Genomic DNA, 16,135 nt, shown 5'->3' with positions numbered 1-16,135 from the left:
GAGCCCAGCCTCGGGCGAGGCGGAGCATGGCCAGTTCGCCCGAGGCCCTACCGGGAGTCTCGGGCGAGGCGGAATCCGAGGCTCATCGGGGGTCTCGAGCGGGGCGGAGCGGTCGGTTCGCTGGCCCCGAGGTCACAGGAACCCGGTTCTGACTCCCCACGTCGTGTCCGTCCTTGGTGCAGGAGTTTAGGCAGCACAGTAGCCGGTAACCCTTGCACAGTCCCGTCGTGGATGGCAGGGTGCTGACGTGACGGACGTCTGGTCTGCCACGTCGCTGCACTGCGCCGTCGTGTGATTTGTCGGAGTGGTTGAGCGCCTCGATGGGACGTGCGGAAGTGACATGCTGGTCGTACTCGGTCTTGTGCGTCGTGGGGCTCCAGTACGGCTCGATGCAGGACATGGCGGGCGACGTGCGGGTTGCCGTGTAATGACGTCGTAGGGGGCAGCGGCTATGCCGAGGCCGAGCCATCGCGGGGGGCTCGGTGGTCATGGACCCTCAGGCTGCCGAGCCCGTGAAGCAAACTGTCGAGGTCCTTGGGGGGAGTTATTGGCCTTGGGTACTGATTCCGAGGCTACAGTAGCCCAGATGTGGCTCCCCACGCTGCATCGTCCTCGGTGCAGGAGTTGGCAGCATAGTGAGGCATGGGCGTCACGGTGGTTAGTACAGTGGCGGGTAACCCCTGCCCAGTCCTGCCTCCTGTCCCATCGGCCATTCTGCTGTACTGTGCCGGGCGTGCGGCTGTTGTCAGGGGCAGCAGTTGGCTGAAACGTCGTGACACGACGTTTTGCCAGAGGGACGGGAGAGGGAAGAGGTGGCGGAGTGCTGCCGAGTCCGCCTTGCGCGAGACAGAGGGTCGGTGGCCCGGCCGAGGCCTTTGACGGGGAATCGGCCGAGGCCCGTGGTGAGGGGTCTCGGGCGAAGCGGAGGGTCGGCCGAGGCTCGCGGCGATGGGGCCTCGGGTGAGTCGGACAATTGGCCGAGGCCAGCAGCGTTTAGCTGGTTTCGATCTTTACGAAGTCTAAGCAGTCGTTTTTGGATCTTGCTTAGGGTACCCCTTCTCTCGGTATCCGACAGTAGCCCCCGAGCCTTGGGGGGAGTGGAGGCACTCCCCCTGAGGCTCTGACGAGAATTGGCTCTTGATAGTTCCTGTCGGGATGGTGTTTTGTCTTCGAGGTTTCGGTGGGTGCGCGCGAGCGCACCCGCCGGGTGTAGCCCCCGAGGCCCTGGAGGAGTGACTCCACTTCTCCAGGGGCTTTTTTCTCTTTCGAGTGGGGAGTTACATTGTGTTTGCCGGGCCCGTGGGTGCGAGTTCGGATCGCAGGGCCTCGACGATGCTGCGGGAAGAGCCCCTTAGCCTCCGCCTGGAGCGAGAGGGCCGTCAGGGGTTCACCCGGCTTTTTGTACGACCCTCGCGCTTCCTTTTCGCTCGGAAGGAGGGTTTGTATTGCCGAGCCCCCTCGTGTGTGAGCCCAAGTCGCTGGGTCCCGGCAAAGTGTCGCAGGAAGAGTCCCTTAGCCTCTGTGCGTCGCAAGAGGGCCGTCAGGGATTCTCCTGACTTTTTATTCGACCCTCGCGCTTCCTTTTCGCTCGGAAGGAGGGTTTGTTTTGCCGAGACCCCTCGTGTGCGAGTCTGAGCCGCTGGGTCTCGGCAAAGTGTCGCAGGAAGAGTCCCTTAGCCTCTGTGCGGAGCAAGAGGGCCGTCAGGGATTCTCCTGACTTTTTGTTCGACCCTCGCGCTTCCTTTTCGCTCCGAAGGAGGGGTGGAAGATGCCACGCTACCCTCGGTGGGCGCGAGCAACGGCATTTCCGGTGAGTTGTTATCGGGTAAGTCCGAGTGGAGGCCCGTACCCCGTTCGCTGGGGGTCGGCTAGCGGTCCTGAGACGCACTCCAAGAGTACCGGAGGGTTTCTCTAGTGGGTGCCGAGGCCGTTTGCTGGGCCTCGGTGGCTCGGTGCCTCCCTACGGTGGGATCCCATTCGGAGACCTCCCTGCCGGTCTCGAACACGATACAGGGCGCGCCCATACAGGCTCGCCCGTAGTCGTCCCTGACTCTTTTGCCCTGGGGCGGCTGTCGAAACCCCTGGGGGCCCAGCCTTCGAACCCCTGGACCGTAACGGGCTTGGGTCGCTTGTCTTTATCTCGGGTGCAGGAAGAGCCCCCGAGCCTCCGCACGGAGCGAGAGGGTGGTCAGGGGTCCTCCCGTCTTTTTTGCCCGTCCCCCGCCCGTCCTTTTCGCTCGGACGGGGGGGGGGGGCTGTTTGCCGAGCCCGCTCGTGTGCGAGCCTGAGCTGCTGGGTCTCGGCAAAGTTGCAGGAGGGCCCCCGAGTCTCTCGCGCGGAGCGAGAGAGCGGTCAGAGGTCCCCTGGCTTTTGGTTCGCCCCTCGCGTGTGAGGGTCTGACTGCCGAGCCCCCCTCGGGTGCGAGCCTAGGTCGCGGGGTCTCGGCGTCTTTTTGCAGAAGGAGCTCCCTAGCCTCTGCACGGAGCAAGAGGGCCGTCAGGAGTTCTTCCGGCTTTTTGAACGACCCTCGCGCTTCCTTTTCGCTTGGAAGGAGGGTTTGTATTGCCGAGCCCCCTCGTGTGCGAGCCCAAGTCGCTGGGATTCGGCAATGTGTCGCAGGAAGAGTCCCTTAGCCTCTGCACGGAGCAAGAGGGCCGTCAGGGATTCTCCTGACTTTTTGTTCGACCCTCGCGCTTCCTTTTCGCTCGGAAGGAGGGTTTGTATTGCCGAGTCCCCTCGTGTGCGAGCCCAGGTCGCTGGGACTCGGCAACGTTTTGCAGGAAGAGTCCCTTAGCCTCTGCGCGGAGCGAGAGGGCCGTCAGGGATTCTCCTGACTTTTTGTTCGACCCTCGCGCTTCCTTTTCGCTCGGAAGGAGGGGTGGAAGATGCCACGCTACCCTCGGTGGGCGCGAGCGACGGCATTTCCGGTGAGCTGTTATCGGGTAAGTCCGAGTGGAGGCCCGTACCCCGTTCGCTGGGGGTCGGCTAGCGGTCCGGAGACGCGCTCCAAGAGTACCGGAGGGTTTCTCTAGTGGGTGCCGAGGCCGTTCGCTGGGCCTCGGTGGCTCGGTGCCTCCCTACGGTGGGATCCCATTCGGAGACTTCCCTGCCGGTCTCGGACACGACACAGGGCATCCCAAGCGTCTCGCTTGCTTGGGCCTCAGCCTCGCATAGGCTCGCCCGTAGTCGCCCCTGACTCTGTTGTCCTGGGGCGGCTGTTGAAACCCCTGAGGGCCCAGCCTTCGAACCCCTGGACCGTAACGGGCTCGGTGCCTGGTTCCTTTGCCTGAAAGGAATCGGGTGGGGGTTACCTCTCTCCCTGCGGTTAGCAACGGCAGGCGCGCCTTTTGAGGCAGCTTTTTCGGGGAGGTGGAACGGCGCCTGCTGCTGCTGCGGTTGGGCGTGACGTGGCGTCAGTCGACGGGACGTAACTGCACGCGCAATTAATGAGGAGGGAGTGGGCGGTAAGACCGGATCTGGATAACCGCGCCGGATTTCCTGGGGGAAACTTCCCCGATTTCGTCGCCCGGTGGTTTCGATTCGTCCCTGCATAAATACGCAAACAGCCTCGCCCTCTCCCTCCTTACCTTTTCCGCGTTCGCTTTTGCTGCCTCCGTGCCGTCGCTGAGAGCATAGAGCGCCGGGGAAGAGAAGTGCGAGGGCGAGAGATCGAAAGAGAGAGGGAGAGAGATTACCGCCGTAGCAGCGTCCTCCGCCGCGCAATGGCTGGTGGTCCCGTCATCCTCCCGGCGGATCCCTGGGAGCGGTCCGACGTCACCGAGGAGAAGCTGCAGTCGCTCGTGGAGGCCGGTCTTCTTCGCCCGATCACCGACCCCGACGAGCCGGAGTGGATTGCTCCGGGGGACGAGTCGGAGCCGAGGCCGCGCGACGGTTACGTGGTGAGCTTCGTCGTCTTCCACGAGCGAGGCTTCGGGTCGCCGGCGGATAGCTTCATGCGGGCACTCCCGCACTACTATGGCGTGGAGCTGCACAATTTCAGCCCCAACTCCATCGCGCAGGCGGCCATCTTCGTCGCCGTCTGCGAGGGGTATCTGGGGATCGCTCCCCACTGGGAGTTGTGGCTCCATTTGTTCCGAGCGACGTTCACCTCCAAGCCGGGGGGAACGAGGGGGGCTCGGAAGGCGCAGAGGGCCGGCGGCTGCACCCTCCACGTGCGCCAAGACCGGCAGTCCCTCTACATCCCGGCCCAGCTGTCAACGTCCAACCGTCGTTGGTATGACGGCTGGTTCTACCTCCGCAACGACGGCGGAGGACTTCCCCCTTATACCGGGCGGGTTGTAGAGAGTCAACCGGAGAAATGGGGGTACGGCGTCATCAAGGTCGACCAGCCTAGGCTGGAACCGCTCTTGAGGGCCTTGGGGAAGCTGCGTGACTGCGGCCTTTCGGCGGCCGTGGTCGTGGCGGCCTTTCACCGCCGGAGGGTGTTGCCGCTAATGGCCCGGCGGCGGCGGCTGTTCGAGATGACGCCGAGCGACCCGGTCGCCGGTATCAAGATGTCCGCCTTCGCCCTTACCGATGACGAGACCCTGCGTCGGGTGAGGGAGGCGGTAGACGGGAAGCCGAGGCTCGATGACTTGACGCCGTTCCCGATGCGCCCGTCGCGGGGGTATGTCTCGCTGGTAAGTTGGATGTTGTCGAGGCTTTCGCGTCCTTCTTGTTTTTCGCCTTTTTGGTCTGTTGTCTTACTTCGTCGTTCTCACAGGGGATAAGAGACGTGCGAGGCTCCCCGCCGCCCGTTCCTGAGGACGCCCGGCGGCGATCCGTGAACAGGGCGCGTGCCGAGGAGGAGAAGAAGAAGAAAGATGCCCAGGAGGCGAAGCGCACGAAGAAGATCCTCGCGCGCGAAAAGCTGGACGCCCGTCGCCGGCGCCAGAGGCTCGACGGTCTCCCTTTGGAGCCGTCTCCCTCGTCGTCGGTGTCGGATTCTTCGAGCGACGGCGGTGGGCGCGAGGTGGGGACGGCCTGCCTGGAACACCTCCCCGACATCAGGGAGATGGTTCCCGGGGCGCCGGCAAGGAGCCTGACGCCCCTAGGAGGAGGAGGAGGTGTCCCGGGGCCAGTGGTGGCCCGTCCCGGCGCCGAGGCCGGCACACCCGAGGCGCGGGTGTCGGAGGAGCGTGCCGTCGGCCCGATGGGTTCGACGGTGGAGGTTGAGCGGGTGACGGTGGGGGCGACCCCATTATCTCCGCGAAGGGTCGAGGAGGTGCCGGGGTCCGACGGGGACCAGCTGGCGCTGGTGGACACCGAGGCCGCGCTGCTGCCACCACCGCCGCCGTTGCAGAGGAGGCGGACGGTGTCGAAGCGGTTGCATCCCCGTTCGCGGTAAGCGTCTTTCCCGGCGGAGTCCGCTTCTTGTTTGCCCCTTGGTTGCATGCTGACCTTGGGAGTGTCTTTTCTTGCAGCCAGACGCTTCTGGTGGGAGACCCTCCCTTGGCGCCCCGTAAGGCGCTCAAGGTGAACGTTAGCTCTTCCGCCCATCAGGCAGCGGAGGCGCAGGCAGGCGTGCGACGCGGCGCGGCGTCGGGTGAGGCCGTTTCGGAGGAGGCGGCTGCCCAGGAACAGGGGGCCGAGGCGGCCGCGGAGCGAGTGGAGGAGGAGGCTGCCCAGGAACAGGGGGCCGAGGCGGCCCAGGAACAGGGCCCCCAAGACCTCCGACGTCAGGGCGGTGGACGCCGAGGCCATCAAGGTAGAGATGGCGGAGGCCAGAGCCCTCGGGTCCGTCGAGACCGAGGCGATGGAGGTGGAGACGGGGCAAATTTTGGCGCCGCCCCTGGTTCAGACAATCTCGTCTGATGATTCCTCCCGAGGGAAGGAGGCGGCGGACGCCGAGGCGGCCAGTGCCGTGGAGCAGCAAGTCCCAGATCCTGCCGAGGGGAGTTCGGCCCTTGTCCCGCTACGGCCCGAGCCCCGTGGGTGGAACTTCCCGCGTGTTTTCTGGCGGGACCAGGCTGATCCCGAGGGGGAGCCTGTGTTCGCCCTTGAGGACGTCGCCGAGGGGGGGCGTTGGGATACCCTCGAGGAGTATCGCCAATTGGCAGTGCGGTCGCTGCAGACAGCGATGACCATTATGGGTCAGGACTTGCCCGGTGTCACGCGGGTAAGTACTTTCCCCTCTCGTGCCGCGTTGTTTTCTCTCCGAGCCCGCTCGCAGTGTTTTGACGTGTGTTTTTTGTTTTGCCTCCTTAGGAGCTCGAGACCCGATCCCTTGGGAAATCGGTGTTCCTGCGAAATGAGAGGGATATCTGGGACCAGCTCCGGCGCCAGAAGGGCTTGCTTGCCGATGCCCAGGGACTATTGTCGGCGCGGAGTGCGGAAGTGGAGGACCTCCGCCTTCGTTGTGCCGACATTCAGGCGGAGTTGGCCATGGCTAAGGAGCAGTCCGCCCCTCTGGTGGCCAAGATCAAGGAACTGGAGGAGGAGCGAGACTCCTTCAGGCTTCGGGCCCAAGAAGCGACGGCCTCTGCGAAGGCTACAGCCGGGCAGCTGGGTGCGGAGCAGAGCGAGCATCAGGCGACAAAAGTCGCCCTGGCAGAGGCTACCAAGGCGGCCGAGGCCTCTCGGGTCGAGGTCTCAGCCTGGAAGGGCAAGGCCGAGGGTAAGTTCCGCTGAACCATGTTCCTCGTTCCATTTGCTCTTTTTGTCCTGGTTCGCGCTTGACTCCTGACCCCTTGTTGCGACGTAGATCTGGAGAAAGAGGCCTCCCAGGCGGCTGAGGCCTCCGTCGCGGCGCAAGCAGCGCTGGATGTCGAGGTCCGGGAGCACGAGGCGCTGCGCAGCGCTGTCCGGTCTGCCTGCGAGGCTCTGGACGTCGAGGAGGTCCAATCAGCTAGCTCCCTTGGGAGCCGCCTCATCGCGTTGAGCGGCCACGTCCGCGAGAGACTCCGAGGGGCGTTGCACACGGGTGTCAAGCGCGCCCTGGTCGTCGTCTCCTCGCACTACGCCATCAACCTCGAGGCTGTCAGCGACGGCTACGTGTTGCCAGAAGATGACGAGGAGGCTGATGCAGAGGTCGTGAGGCTGTTGGAGGCGGCCGAGGCACCTGGCACCGCGTTGGCCAAGCTGTTCGAAGAAGAGGTGGTCCCTCCCGCGCCAGCCGCTGATCCTTGAGCTTTGACCTGGGCCAAAAGGGGCCATGTAACCGGATCGAGTTAGTTGCCGAATCGTGACGTTTTTTGTGGCCGTCGAGGCCCTTAAAGTATTTGCGTATGTGTGCTTCTTAACCGTTTTCCATTCTATTTCTAAGTTCGTGCCCTCTGTCTCGATCGCGAAGAAATCCCTCGGAACCTAAGCCGTCCTTCGGCGAAGGGTGGTGAGGGAGCTGTCGTAGCCCAGAGGCGTAGGCCGTTCTCACGACCCGGCCGGCCCTTTGGCCTCCAGACAGGCTTTTGGTCTTTGGGTTTCTTGCGAAGGTCCCGTCGGAGCGCGAGAGAGTTTGGCGTGGAAATTTTCGGAAAAACGGTTGAGAAATGGTGTCCGGGACTTAGGGGGGTTCCCCCTTTTTAGCCCCCGAGGGAGGCTCGACTTTGCAGAGGCAGAGCCGAGTCTCCCTTATTGCGTTATAGTGACGTCGAGCCCCTATCGATAGACAACCTCTCTGCAAAGAACTTCCTCGGAACCTAAGCTGTCCTTTGGGCGAAACGGTGGTGAGGGAGCTGCCGTAGCCCAGAGGCATAGGCCGTTCTCACGACTCGGCCGGCCTTTTCGCCCTTGAGACGATCTTTCGGTCCTTGGGTTCTATGCAGCCGATTTGTCTATAAGGGGGTTCCTCGAAAGATTATAACAACTAAAGAACGCTTCTTTATTTATTTCGAGAAACAATGTAAACAACGTTTGGAAATTTAAGGGTAGAAACGACGTAGCTGTTCTATGTTCCAAGCGTTGGTGAAGATTTCGCCCTTCTCGTTGGCTAACTTGTAGGTCCCGGGCTTCAGCACTTGAGCGACGATATACGGCCCCTCCCAGGGTGGGGTCAGCTTGTGGCGGCCCTTGTTGCTCTGCCTCAGTCTCAGCACTAGGTCGCCCACCTTCAGGTCCCGGCTTTGGACGCGTCGGGCTTGGTAGCGTCGTAGGGCTTGCTGATACCTGGCTGAGTGTAGTAGCGCGACGTCGCGGGCTTCCTCCAGTTGGTCGAGGGCGTCTTCGCGGGCAGTGCGGTTGCTTTGCTTGTTGTACGCCTGTAGCCTCGGGGAGCCGTATTCTAAGTCAGTGGGGAGGATGGCCTCGGCTCCATAGACCAGGAAGAACGGTGTGAATCCCGTGGCTCGGCTCGGGGTATTTCTTAGGCTCCAGATGACTGACGGGAGTTCGGCAAGCCATTTCTTGCCAAACTTCTTCAACTGGTTGAATATTCTTGGCTTAAGGCCTTGTAGGATCATGCCGTTGGCACGCTCTACTTGGCCATTCGTCCTTGGGTGCCCTACGGCCGCCCAGGCCACCCGGATGTGGTGGTCGTCGCAAAACGTTAGGAACTTGCGCCCGGTGAATTGTGTCCCATTGTCAGTGATGATGGTGTTAGGAACCCCGAACCTGTGGATGATATCCGTAAAGAACAGCACCGCTTGCTCGGATTTGATCTGAGCGATCGGACGAGCCTCGATCCATTTAGAGAATTTGTCGATAGCTACCAGCAGATGGGTATAGCCCCCGGGTGCCTTCTGCAGAGGCCCAACCATGTCCAGTCCCCACACAGCGAATGGCCATGTGATGGGGATGGTTTGGAGGGCTTGGGCCGGGAGGCGCGTCTGTCGAGCATAGTACTGGCATCCCTCGCAGGTGCGTACTAGCTTTGTGGCGTCGGCCACCGCTGTTGGCCAATAGAAACCTTGGCGGAAGGCGTTACCTACGAGCGTCCGAGGCGCCGCGTGGTGCCCGCAGACTCCCGCGTGTAAGTCCTGAAGTAAGGATTGGCCAGCCTCGGTGGTGATGCATCGTTGGAGAATACCAGATGGGCTGCGCCTATATAACTCGCCGTTGCAGAGGACGTAAGTCTTGGCGCGTCGCGCAAGCCGTCGGGCTTCGGTTCTGTCAGCAGGAAGCTCTCCTCGGACGAGGCGATCAAGGAGAGGGACTCGCCAGTCCGTTCCTTGGTCGATCTTGGGAGGCTCTTCGTCAATCGCCATCGCCTCGGGCTCGGCTGGCGGGGTCTCGGCGGCAGAGGGGGCCTCGAGCCCTGCGGTGGGCTCGGCCGATGGGTCCTCTTCCGTCGCCGAGGCGTAGTCGACGGACGGCTTGTGGAGGTCTCTGGCGAAGACGTTCGGAGGGGCCGGGGTCCGTGCCGACGCCATCTTTGCCAGTTCGTCCGCGGCCTCGTTGATCTTTCGTGCAACGTGGTTGAGTTCGAGACCGTCGAACTTGTTCTCCAGACGACGTACCATCGCGCAGTACGCCTTCATTTTGGGGTCGTGGCAGCTTGACTCTTTCATCACCTGATCGACGACGAGCTGCGAATCACCCCGTACGTCGAGACGTCGTACTCCAAGTTCGATGGCGATTTGCAGGCCGTTGACGAGGGCCTCGTATTCGGCGACATTGTTGGAGGCGGCGAAGTGAAGCCGGATCATGTAGCGCATGTGTATTCCGAGGGGCGAGACCAGGAGCAGGCCCGCGCCGGCCCCAGTCTTCATCAGAGACCCGTCGAAGTACATGGTCCAGCATTCTGATTGGATTTGAACGGGTGGCAGCTGTGTGTCGGTCCACTCGGCTACAAAGTCGGCCAGGACCTGTGATTTGATCGCTTTCCGAGGTGCGAAAGACAAGGTCTCCCCCATGAGTTCGACAGCCCATTTGGCTATTCTTCCCGAGGCCTCCCGGTTTTGGATTATCTCTCCCAGAGGAAAAGACGACACCACAGTCACCGGGTGGGACTCGAAGTAGTGACGCAGCTTGCGTCGAGCCAAGACTATGGCGTAAACTAACTTCTGGATGTGCGGGTAACGTGTCTTAGTCTCGGAGAGCACTTCGCTGATGAAGTAGACAGGTCGCTGGATGGGCAGAGCGTGTCCCTTCTCCTGCCTCTCGACGACTACGGCCGCGCTGACCACTTGGGTCGTCGCGGCGACGTAGAGTAAGAGGTGTTCGCCCTCGGTGGGCGGAACCAGGACGGGGGGGTTGGTGAGCAGTGCTTTGAGCCTGGCGAGGGCTTCCTCGGCCTCGGCGGTCCAAGAAAAGCGCTCGGCCTTTCTCAAAAGGCGGTACAGGGGCAGGCCTTTTTCGCCGAGGCGGGAGATGAAGCGGCTCAGGGCCGCAAGGCATCCCATGACCCTCTGCACGCCTTTGAGGTCTCGGATCGGGCCCATGTTGGTCACGGCCGAGACCTTCTCCGGGTTGGCCTCGATCCCACGTTCCGAGACTATGAATCCTAAGAGCATGCCTCGGGGGACCCCGAAGACACACTTCTCGGGGTTGAGCTTGATGTCCTTCTTTCTGAGACATGTGAAGGCAACCTCCAGGTCGCCGACGAGATCGCCGGCCTTCCTGGACTTGACTACGATGTCATCCACATAGGCCTCAACGGTTCGTCCGATATGTTCGCCAAAGACTTGGATCATGCACCGTTGGTAAGTGGCCCCTGCGTTTCTGAGGCCAAACGGCATGGTTACGTAGCAGTACATGCCGAATGGAGTGATGAAAGAAGTCGCGAGCTGGTCGGACTCTTTCATCTTGATTTGGTGGTAACCGGAATACGCATCAAGGAAGGAGAGGGTTTCGCATCCTGCAGTGGAGTCGACGATTTGGTCAATTCGTGGTAGTGGGAATGGGACTTTCGGGCATGCTTTATTTAGACCAGTGTAGTCCACGCACATCCTCCACTTGCCACTTTTCTTCCTGACTAGTACAGGGTTAGCCAACCACTCTGGATGGGATACTTCCTTGATGAACCCGGCTGCCACGAGCTTCTGTACTTCTTCGCCGATGGCCCTGCGCTTCTCCTCGTCAAACCGGCGCAGGCGCTGCTTTGCCGGCCTGGAGCCTGGCCGGATATCTAAGGCGTGCTCGGCGACCTCCCTTGGTATGCCTGGCATGTCCGAGGGACTCCATGCGAACATATCGACGTTCGCACGGAGAAAGTCGACGAGCACGGCCTCCTATTTGCTGTCGAGGGTGGCGCTGATCTTCAGTCCTCGGCCGTCGGGGACGGCGGGGTCGACTGGGACGAACTTGACGGCCTCCGCGGGTTCGAAGGTCCCGGCGCGCCGCTTGGCGTCGGGAACCTTGCTACCAAGCTGGTCGAGGTTGGCGATGAGGGTCTCGGCCTCCACGATGGCCTCGGCGTACTCGATGCACTCGACGTCGCAGTCGTATGCATGTTCGTACGTGGACTCGACGGTGATGACGCCGTTGGGGCCTGGCATCTTGAGCTTGAGGTAGGTGTAGTTGGGGATCGCCATGAACTTGGCGTAGCACGGGCGCCCCAAGATGGCGTGGTAAGCCCCCTTGAATTCAACTACCTCGAAGGTGAGGGCTTCCTTACGGTAGTTGGATGGGGTGCCAAAGCAGACGGGTAAGTCGATGCGTCCGAGGGGTCGTGTGCGCTTCCCTGGCACGACGCCGTGGAAGGGCGCGGAACCACCCCGAAGCCGTGATTGGTCGAGCTCCAGGAGCTCCAGAGTGTTGGCGTAGAGGATGTTGAGGCCGCTGCCTCCGTCCATGAGTACTTTGGTGAGCCGGGTGTTGCCGATGATCGGGTCGACGACCAGTGGGTACTGCCCGGGGTTTGGAACGTAATCAGGGTGGTCATCCCGGTCAAAGGTGATTGCTTCCCGAGACCAATCGAGGTACCGGGGGGTGGCTACCCTGACCGAGAAGACCTCCCGGCGTTCCCTCTTTCGCTGGCGCGCCGTGAGGCATGCCGAGGGTCCGCCAAAGATCATGAAAGCATTGCGTACCTCGGGAAACCCATCATCTTTATCACCGTCCCTTTCGCCGGCGCCCCTTTTCCTGGCCTCATCGTCGTCGGGGAGCCCGAGCCTAGCGTAGTAACGCCGGAGCATGGTGCATTCCTCGAGGGCATGCTTCACCGGGCCTTGATGGTAAGGACAGGGCTTCTTTAGCATGTCGTCAAATAGCCCGGGGCCGCGGGGGCCTCGGGGATTCCTGCGATCTGTTGTGGCGACGTGAACGGCCTCGAGGACCTCCTGCTTTCCCGGGCGGCCCTTCTTCTTTCTCTTAGGGACGCGGGTGGGCGAGGCCTCGGGGGCCTCGTCCTTCTGCTTCCCCTTGGCGTCGTTGTTGGGGAAGATGGCCCCCACCGCCTCTTCGCCCGAGGCGAAGTTGGTGGCGATGTCGAGGAGCGCGGCGGCAGAGCGCGGGACGTTGCGCCCTAACTCTCGGACCAAGTCCCGACAAGTGGTGCCGGAGAGGAAAGCCTGGACGATCTCCGAGTCACCGACGCTGGGTAGCTCGGTGCACTGTTTGGAGAAGCGCCGGATGAAGTCTCGGAGAGACTCGTCCGGCTTCTGGCGGCAGTTCTTGAGATCCCAGGAATTCCCAGGGCGCACGTAAGTGCCCTGGAAGTTCCCGACGAAGATCCTAACCAAGTCGCGTCAGTCGTGGATTTGCGAGGGGGGGAGATGCTCAAGCCAGGCTCGCGCCGAGTCCGTCAAGAGTAAAGGGAGATTGCGGATGATGAGCAGATCATCGTCCGCGCCACCCAGCTGACAAGCCAGGCGATAATCGGCTAGCCATAGCTCAGGGTTCGTCTCGCCGCTATACTTGGTGAGGTTGGCCGGCTGTCGGAACCGGGCGGGGAAAGGAGCAACGCGGATGGCCCTGCTGAAGACCCGAGGTCCTGGCGGCTCAGGGGAGGGGCTGCGGTCCTCACCACTGTCGTAGCGACCGCCTCGGTGCGGGTGGTAGCCTCGGGCGGCTCCGTCGTCGTGGCGCCGTCGCCTGCCAACTACCTCGTGGTCGCCTTGTATCTCGCGTTGGTGTCCAGGTCGGTCGCGCACCGAGGGGGCCCTGTTGACCGTCGGCGCGCGAGCGGGCTCGGGACGGATCGAGGCATCCTGGCCTTGGCGAGGTCGTGTCGTGGGTTGCTCCGAAGTGCCTCCGCGCCGGCGTGAGGCGGAACTTTCGGCCTGCTGCACTGCTGCGGTCTCGAGGAGGTCGCGGAGCTCTCCGCGGACCCGTCGCCCTTCAGTGGTGGAGGGCTCGGGCATCGCTCGGATCAGCATCGCAGCAGCTGCGACATTCTGGCTAGCGCGGTTAAAGATTGGGGGTGGCTCTCCGCCCTCGTTGTCGTTAATGCGGTGATGAACGTCGCGGGCCCGCCCTCGGGCTCCTCCGCCCTCACCGCGCCCTCGCTGCTCCTGCTCGAGAGTGTCCCGGAGCTGTTGCAGAAGGAGTCGGTCCTGTTCGACCTTGGCCTGAAGCTCGCGGAGCTGCTCCAGGTCTGGGCGACGATGCCCCCCGTGGACGAGATTCTCGTTCCGTGCTGCCGGGGCTGCGAGACGCGGAGGCGTGGCACCACCCGTCCCCGCCCGGGGCGGTGAGCGAGTGCCTGTCCCTTCTTCCTCTTCGCCCACCGTTGGCATCCCGAGCCCGACGTGGAAGCACTCACGGGATGGATCGTAAGTCCCTTCGTCGTCGGAGTCGGAATAGCCGAGGCAGTAGTCGCTTGCGGCCAAGAATTGGCGTAAAGCCCCAGGGTTGTGGAGTTCGGAGAAATCCACCCCGGGCCACGCCTCGTCCTCGTCCGAGGGGTCGGAGTGGGTGCTCAGGTCGAGAGCGAAGCGCTGGCGGCGTTCCGAGGGGTGCTCGTGAGCGGCAGCGTAAGCGTAGGCGTAGGAGGTGGCGGCATTTCTCAACCCAAAGGGGTATGGGAACGGGGCCGTCTCCAGATTCTGCCCCGCCGGGGTCGGTTCTTCAGGGAGTGGCGGAGCGGAGTTAGATGACTGGGCATCGTCGTAAGCCCTCGGCGATTTTCCTTTGTCCAGGCTCAGGTCAGACAGGTCCCCAGTCAGGGACCCCGTACCAACAGCTGGTCGCAGGATATCGGCGGGGAGTGTCGTGCTGCCCCGGGCTCGCGTAGCGTCGGGGTGGCCTTGCTCGCGCCGTGCCCGGCGAGCGCGGCGAGAGCGGCCGCCCGGACGCCGCCTACGCCTGGGCTGCCGGGGCGCGACTTCGTCGTCGGACGGTGGGGTTCGAGGAGTGAGGAGCACCATGTCGTACTCATGCCCTAGAGACATGAACTCTAGGCTCCCGAACCAAACTATGGTGCCGAGGCGCAATGGTCGTGTTGACACCGTTTTTTTTGCACATGTCAAAATAATCGGAGTGGACCAATCGGCAAGGGGAAAGTTATTGAATACTTTGATAGCCAATGAAAGCCAGTTTGTAAAAATGGTTGCCGATAGTTGGTGATGATTGATGGAAAGGTTGATTTGGACTCGGGCGTTGCCGATGAGGTTGGAGGAGTTGTTGTCGATGCCGATGAAGGAAGACTTAAAGACTACTGCCGATGAAGCAGGGAGTATGCCGATGAAGGAAGACTTGAAGACTACTGCCGATGAAGCAGGGAGTATGCCGATGAAGGAAGACTTGAAGCCTGCTGCCGATGAAATAGGGAATATGCCGATGGGAAGGAGGACAGTGAGATTTCCATCGTAATTAAGGCGGACAGGGAAATAGATAGGAGTTGGTTTCCTTTTCTGTATTTGTTAGGTTATAATTCGTGTAAGAGTCACGTGTTTCTTTAGATACGGGATTGGTGTCCTAGTTGTGTTTGGTTGTGTCTCTTTAGATCAGGGTATAAATATGGAGTAAAGGGCAATGTAATAGATAATATATCAATCAATATCAAAACCAACTTTTTATTCCTATTTGCATCTACTTACTTTTCGGCGACTTCGTCAATTTGCATATTTTTCCTCTTTACGAGTTCTCATTGATTCGGCGAGCTGCATCGCTTCAGTGCGACCTTCGGCGACTCTCGAGTTCCGTGTGAGCACCTCTTGGCCGTGACTTCCGGGCGTATCGCTGTTGTCAGGATCAAAGTGTTCGTGTCTTCATCCTTGTCGATTAGTAGGTCAAATCGACTGGCACGCTTTGGATATCGATTCGGGTATTAGCCCTTTGTGTTTGCAGATCACTTTTGCATCAACACATCTTTTGGCACGCCCGGTGGGACACTTCAACCAATATGTTCAACTCCGAGATCGATCCAGGGAACATTATCGCAGTATCAGAAGAAGATCTCAAGGAAGAACAGAGGCAGGCTATGGAAAAGGCTGTAGAAGAATACAAGCAGCTTTGTCTGAGATCGTTTAGCTTGAACAAGAGTGGACAAGTCATCCAGAAGCAAGATTTGCCGTTGCCTCGGCAGGTTACCTTTGACTCCAATCCTGGTAAACTTCAAGAGATGGTTAATTCTGCAGTAAATCATGCTTTGATTAATCATTCCAATGTGCTGTCCAATACTGTTCATAATGCTGTGGTTCGAACTCTCAAAGAAGGACAAGCGGCACAACATTACGTTGGGCCTGCCTATCATCAACCAGAGCCGGCATCTGTCAAAACTCCATCGGCTCCTTCGGCCGTTGTGGGTACAGAAGCTACTTCCCCACCAGTATTGGCAGGTTCACCTAATATTCAATCTACACCGATACAGTCAGATCAGGTACTACCAGGAGGGCGAATTCAGCTTAATACAGATCTATCGGCATCAGCTATGTCAGGCCCTGTGTCTCAGAATAACCAGATTCCTACTAATTGGTGGGGATATGGCATGCCTCCAGAGTCATCTGCTTTCAATCCTAGATTACCTCAAGTATTTGATGCAGCAGGAAGAGCGCCTATATCATCGGCCGTTTCGCCGATGGCTCAAGTGCCTCAATATGCCGCGACTACTTCTGTACAACCAACTCCAGGAGGTTTCCAGATGCCTATGATTCAAACATTCAATTCAAGTCCATCGGCGAACGTACTGCCGATGCAGCAGAAAGCCCCTGCTTTGAGTCAAACTGGGGTTCAGTTCATGCCTCAAACCAGTTATAATTATCCAACAATATCAGCAAATTACCAGCCATCGGTAGGTTTTGTGCCGATGAGTTCTAATAATGATTGGTCAGGACAGTTACCTGTTCAATATACAGTTCAGCGAAATCAGCAGGTTGCA

General features: G+C 60.7%; 4 protein-coding genes across 6 annotated transcripts in view; 3 read left to right on the top strand and 1 right to left on the bottom strand.

The window, feature by feature from the left end:
• LOC136550454 (CBL-interacting protein kinase 21-like) overlaps window positions 1-16,135 on the bottom strand; it is a 32,181-nt gene that overhangs the window by 3,787 nt on the left and 12,259 nt on the right. The gene's annotated exons all lie outside the window — the stretch shown is intronic.
• LOC136550452 (pentatricopeptide repeat-containing protein At5g48910-like) overlaps window positions 1-16,135 on the top strand; it is a 33,797-nt gene that overhangs the window by 6,750 nt on the left and 10,912 nt on the right. The window lies entirely within an intron of this gene.
• LOC136550455 (uncharacterized) lies at window positions 5,015-5,814 on the top strand. Its single transcript, XM_066542038.1, has 2 exons — window positions 5,015-5,343; window positions 5,424-5,814. The coding sequence occupies exons 1-2, from the start codon at window positions 5,015-5,017 to the stop codon at window positions 5,812-5,814; spliced, it is 720 nt and encodes a 239-aa protein (XP_066398135.1).
• LOC136550456 (uncharacterized) lies at window positions 6,385-7,128 on the top strand. The gene is made up of 2 exons (XM_066542039.1): window positions 6,385-6,616; window positions 6,704-7,128. Exons 1-2 carry the CDS (start codon window positions 6,385-6,387, stop codon window positions 7,126-7,128), a joined length of 657 nt encoding a protein of 218 aa, XP_066398136.1.

The sequence above is a fragment of the Miscanthus floridulus genome, chromosome 4 (genome assembly GCF_019320115.1).
Source record: "Miscanthus floridulus cultivar M001 chromosome 4, ASM1932011v1, whole genome shotgun sequence".
NCBI lineage: Eukaryota > Viridiplantae > Streptophyta > Magnoliopsida > Poales > Poaceae > Miscanthus > Miscanthus floridulus.
Note: the sequence above shows the minus strand (reverse complement) of the source record. Positions and strands in the feature narration are given on the sequence as shown.

Bases quoted from the DNA above. Each gene is read 5' to 3' on its own strand.
- LOC136550455 (XM_066542038.1), top strand. From the start codon at position 5,015: ATGGTTCCCGGGGCGCCGGCAAGGAGCCTGACGCCCCTAGGAGGAGGA. The intron at 5,344-5,423 runs GTAAGCGTCTTT...CTTTTCTTGCAG, and splicing joins CGGTTGCATCCCCGTTCGCG to CCAGACGCTTCTGGTGGGAG.
- LOC136550456 (XM_066542039.1), top strand. From the start codon at position 6,385: ATGGCTAAGGAGCAGTCCGCCCCTCTGGTGGCCAAGATCAAGGAACTG. The intron at 6,617-6,703 runs GTAAGTTCCGCT...GTTGCGACGTAG, and splicing joins CTGGAAGGGCAAGGCCGAGG to ATCTGGAGAAAGAGGCCTCC.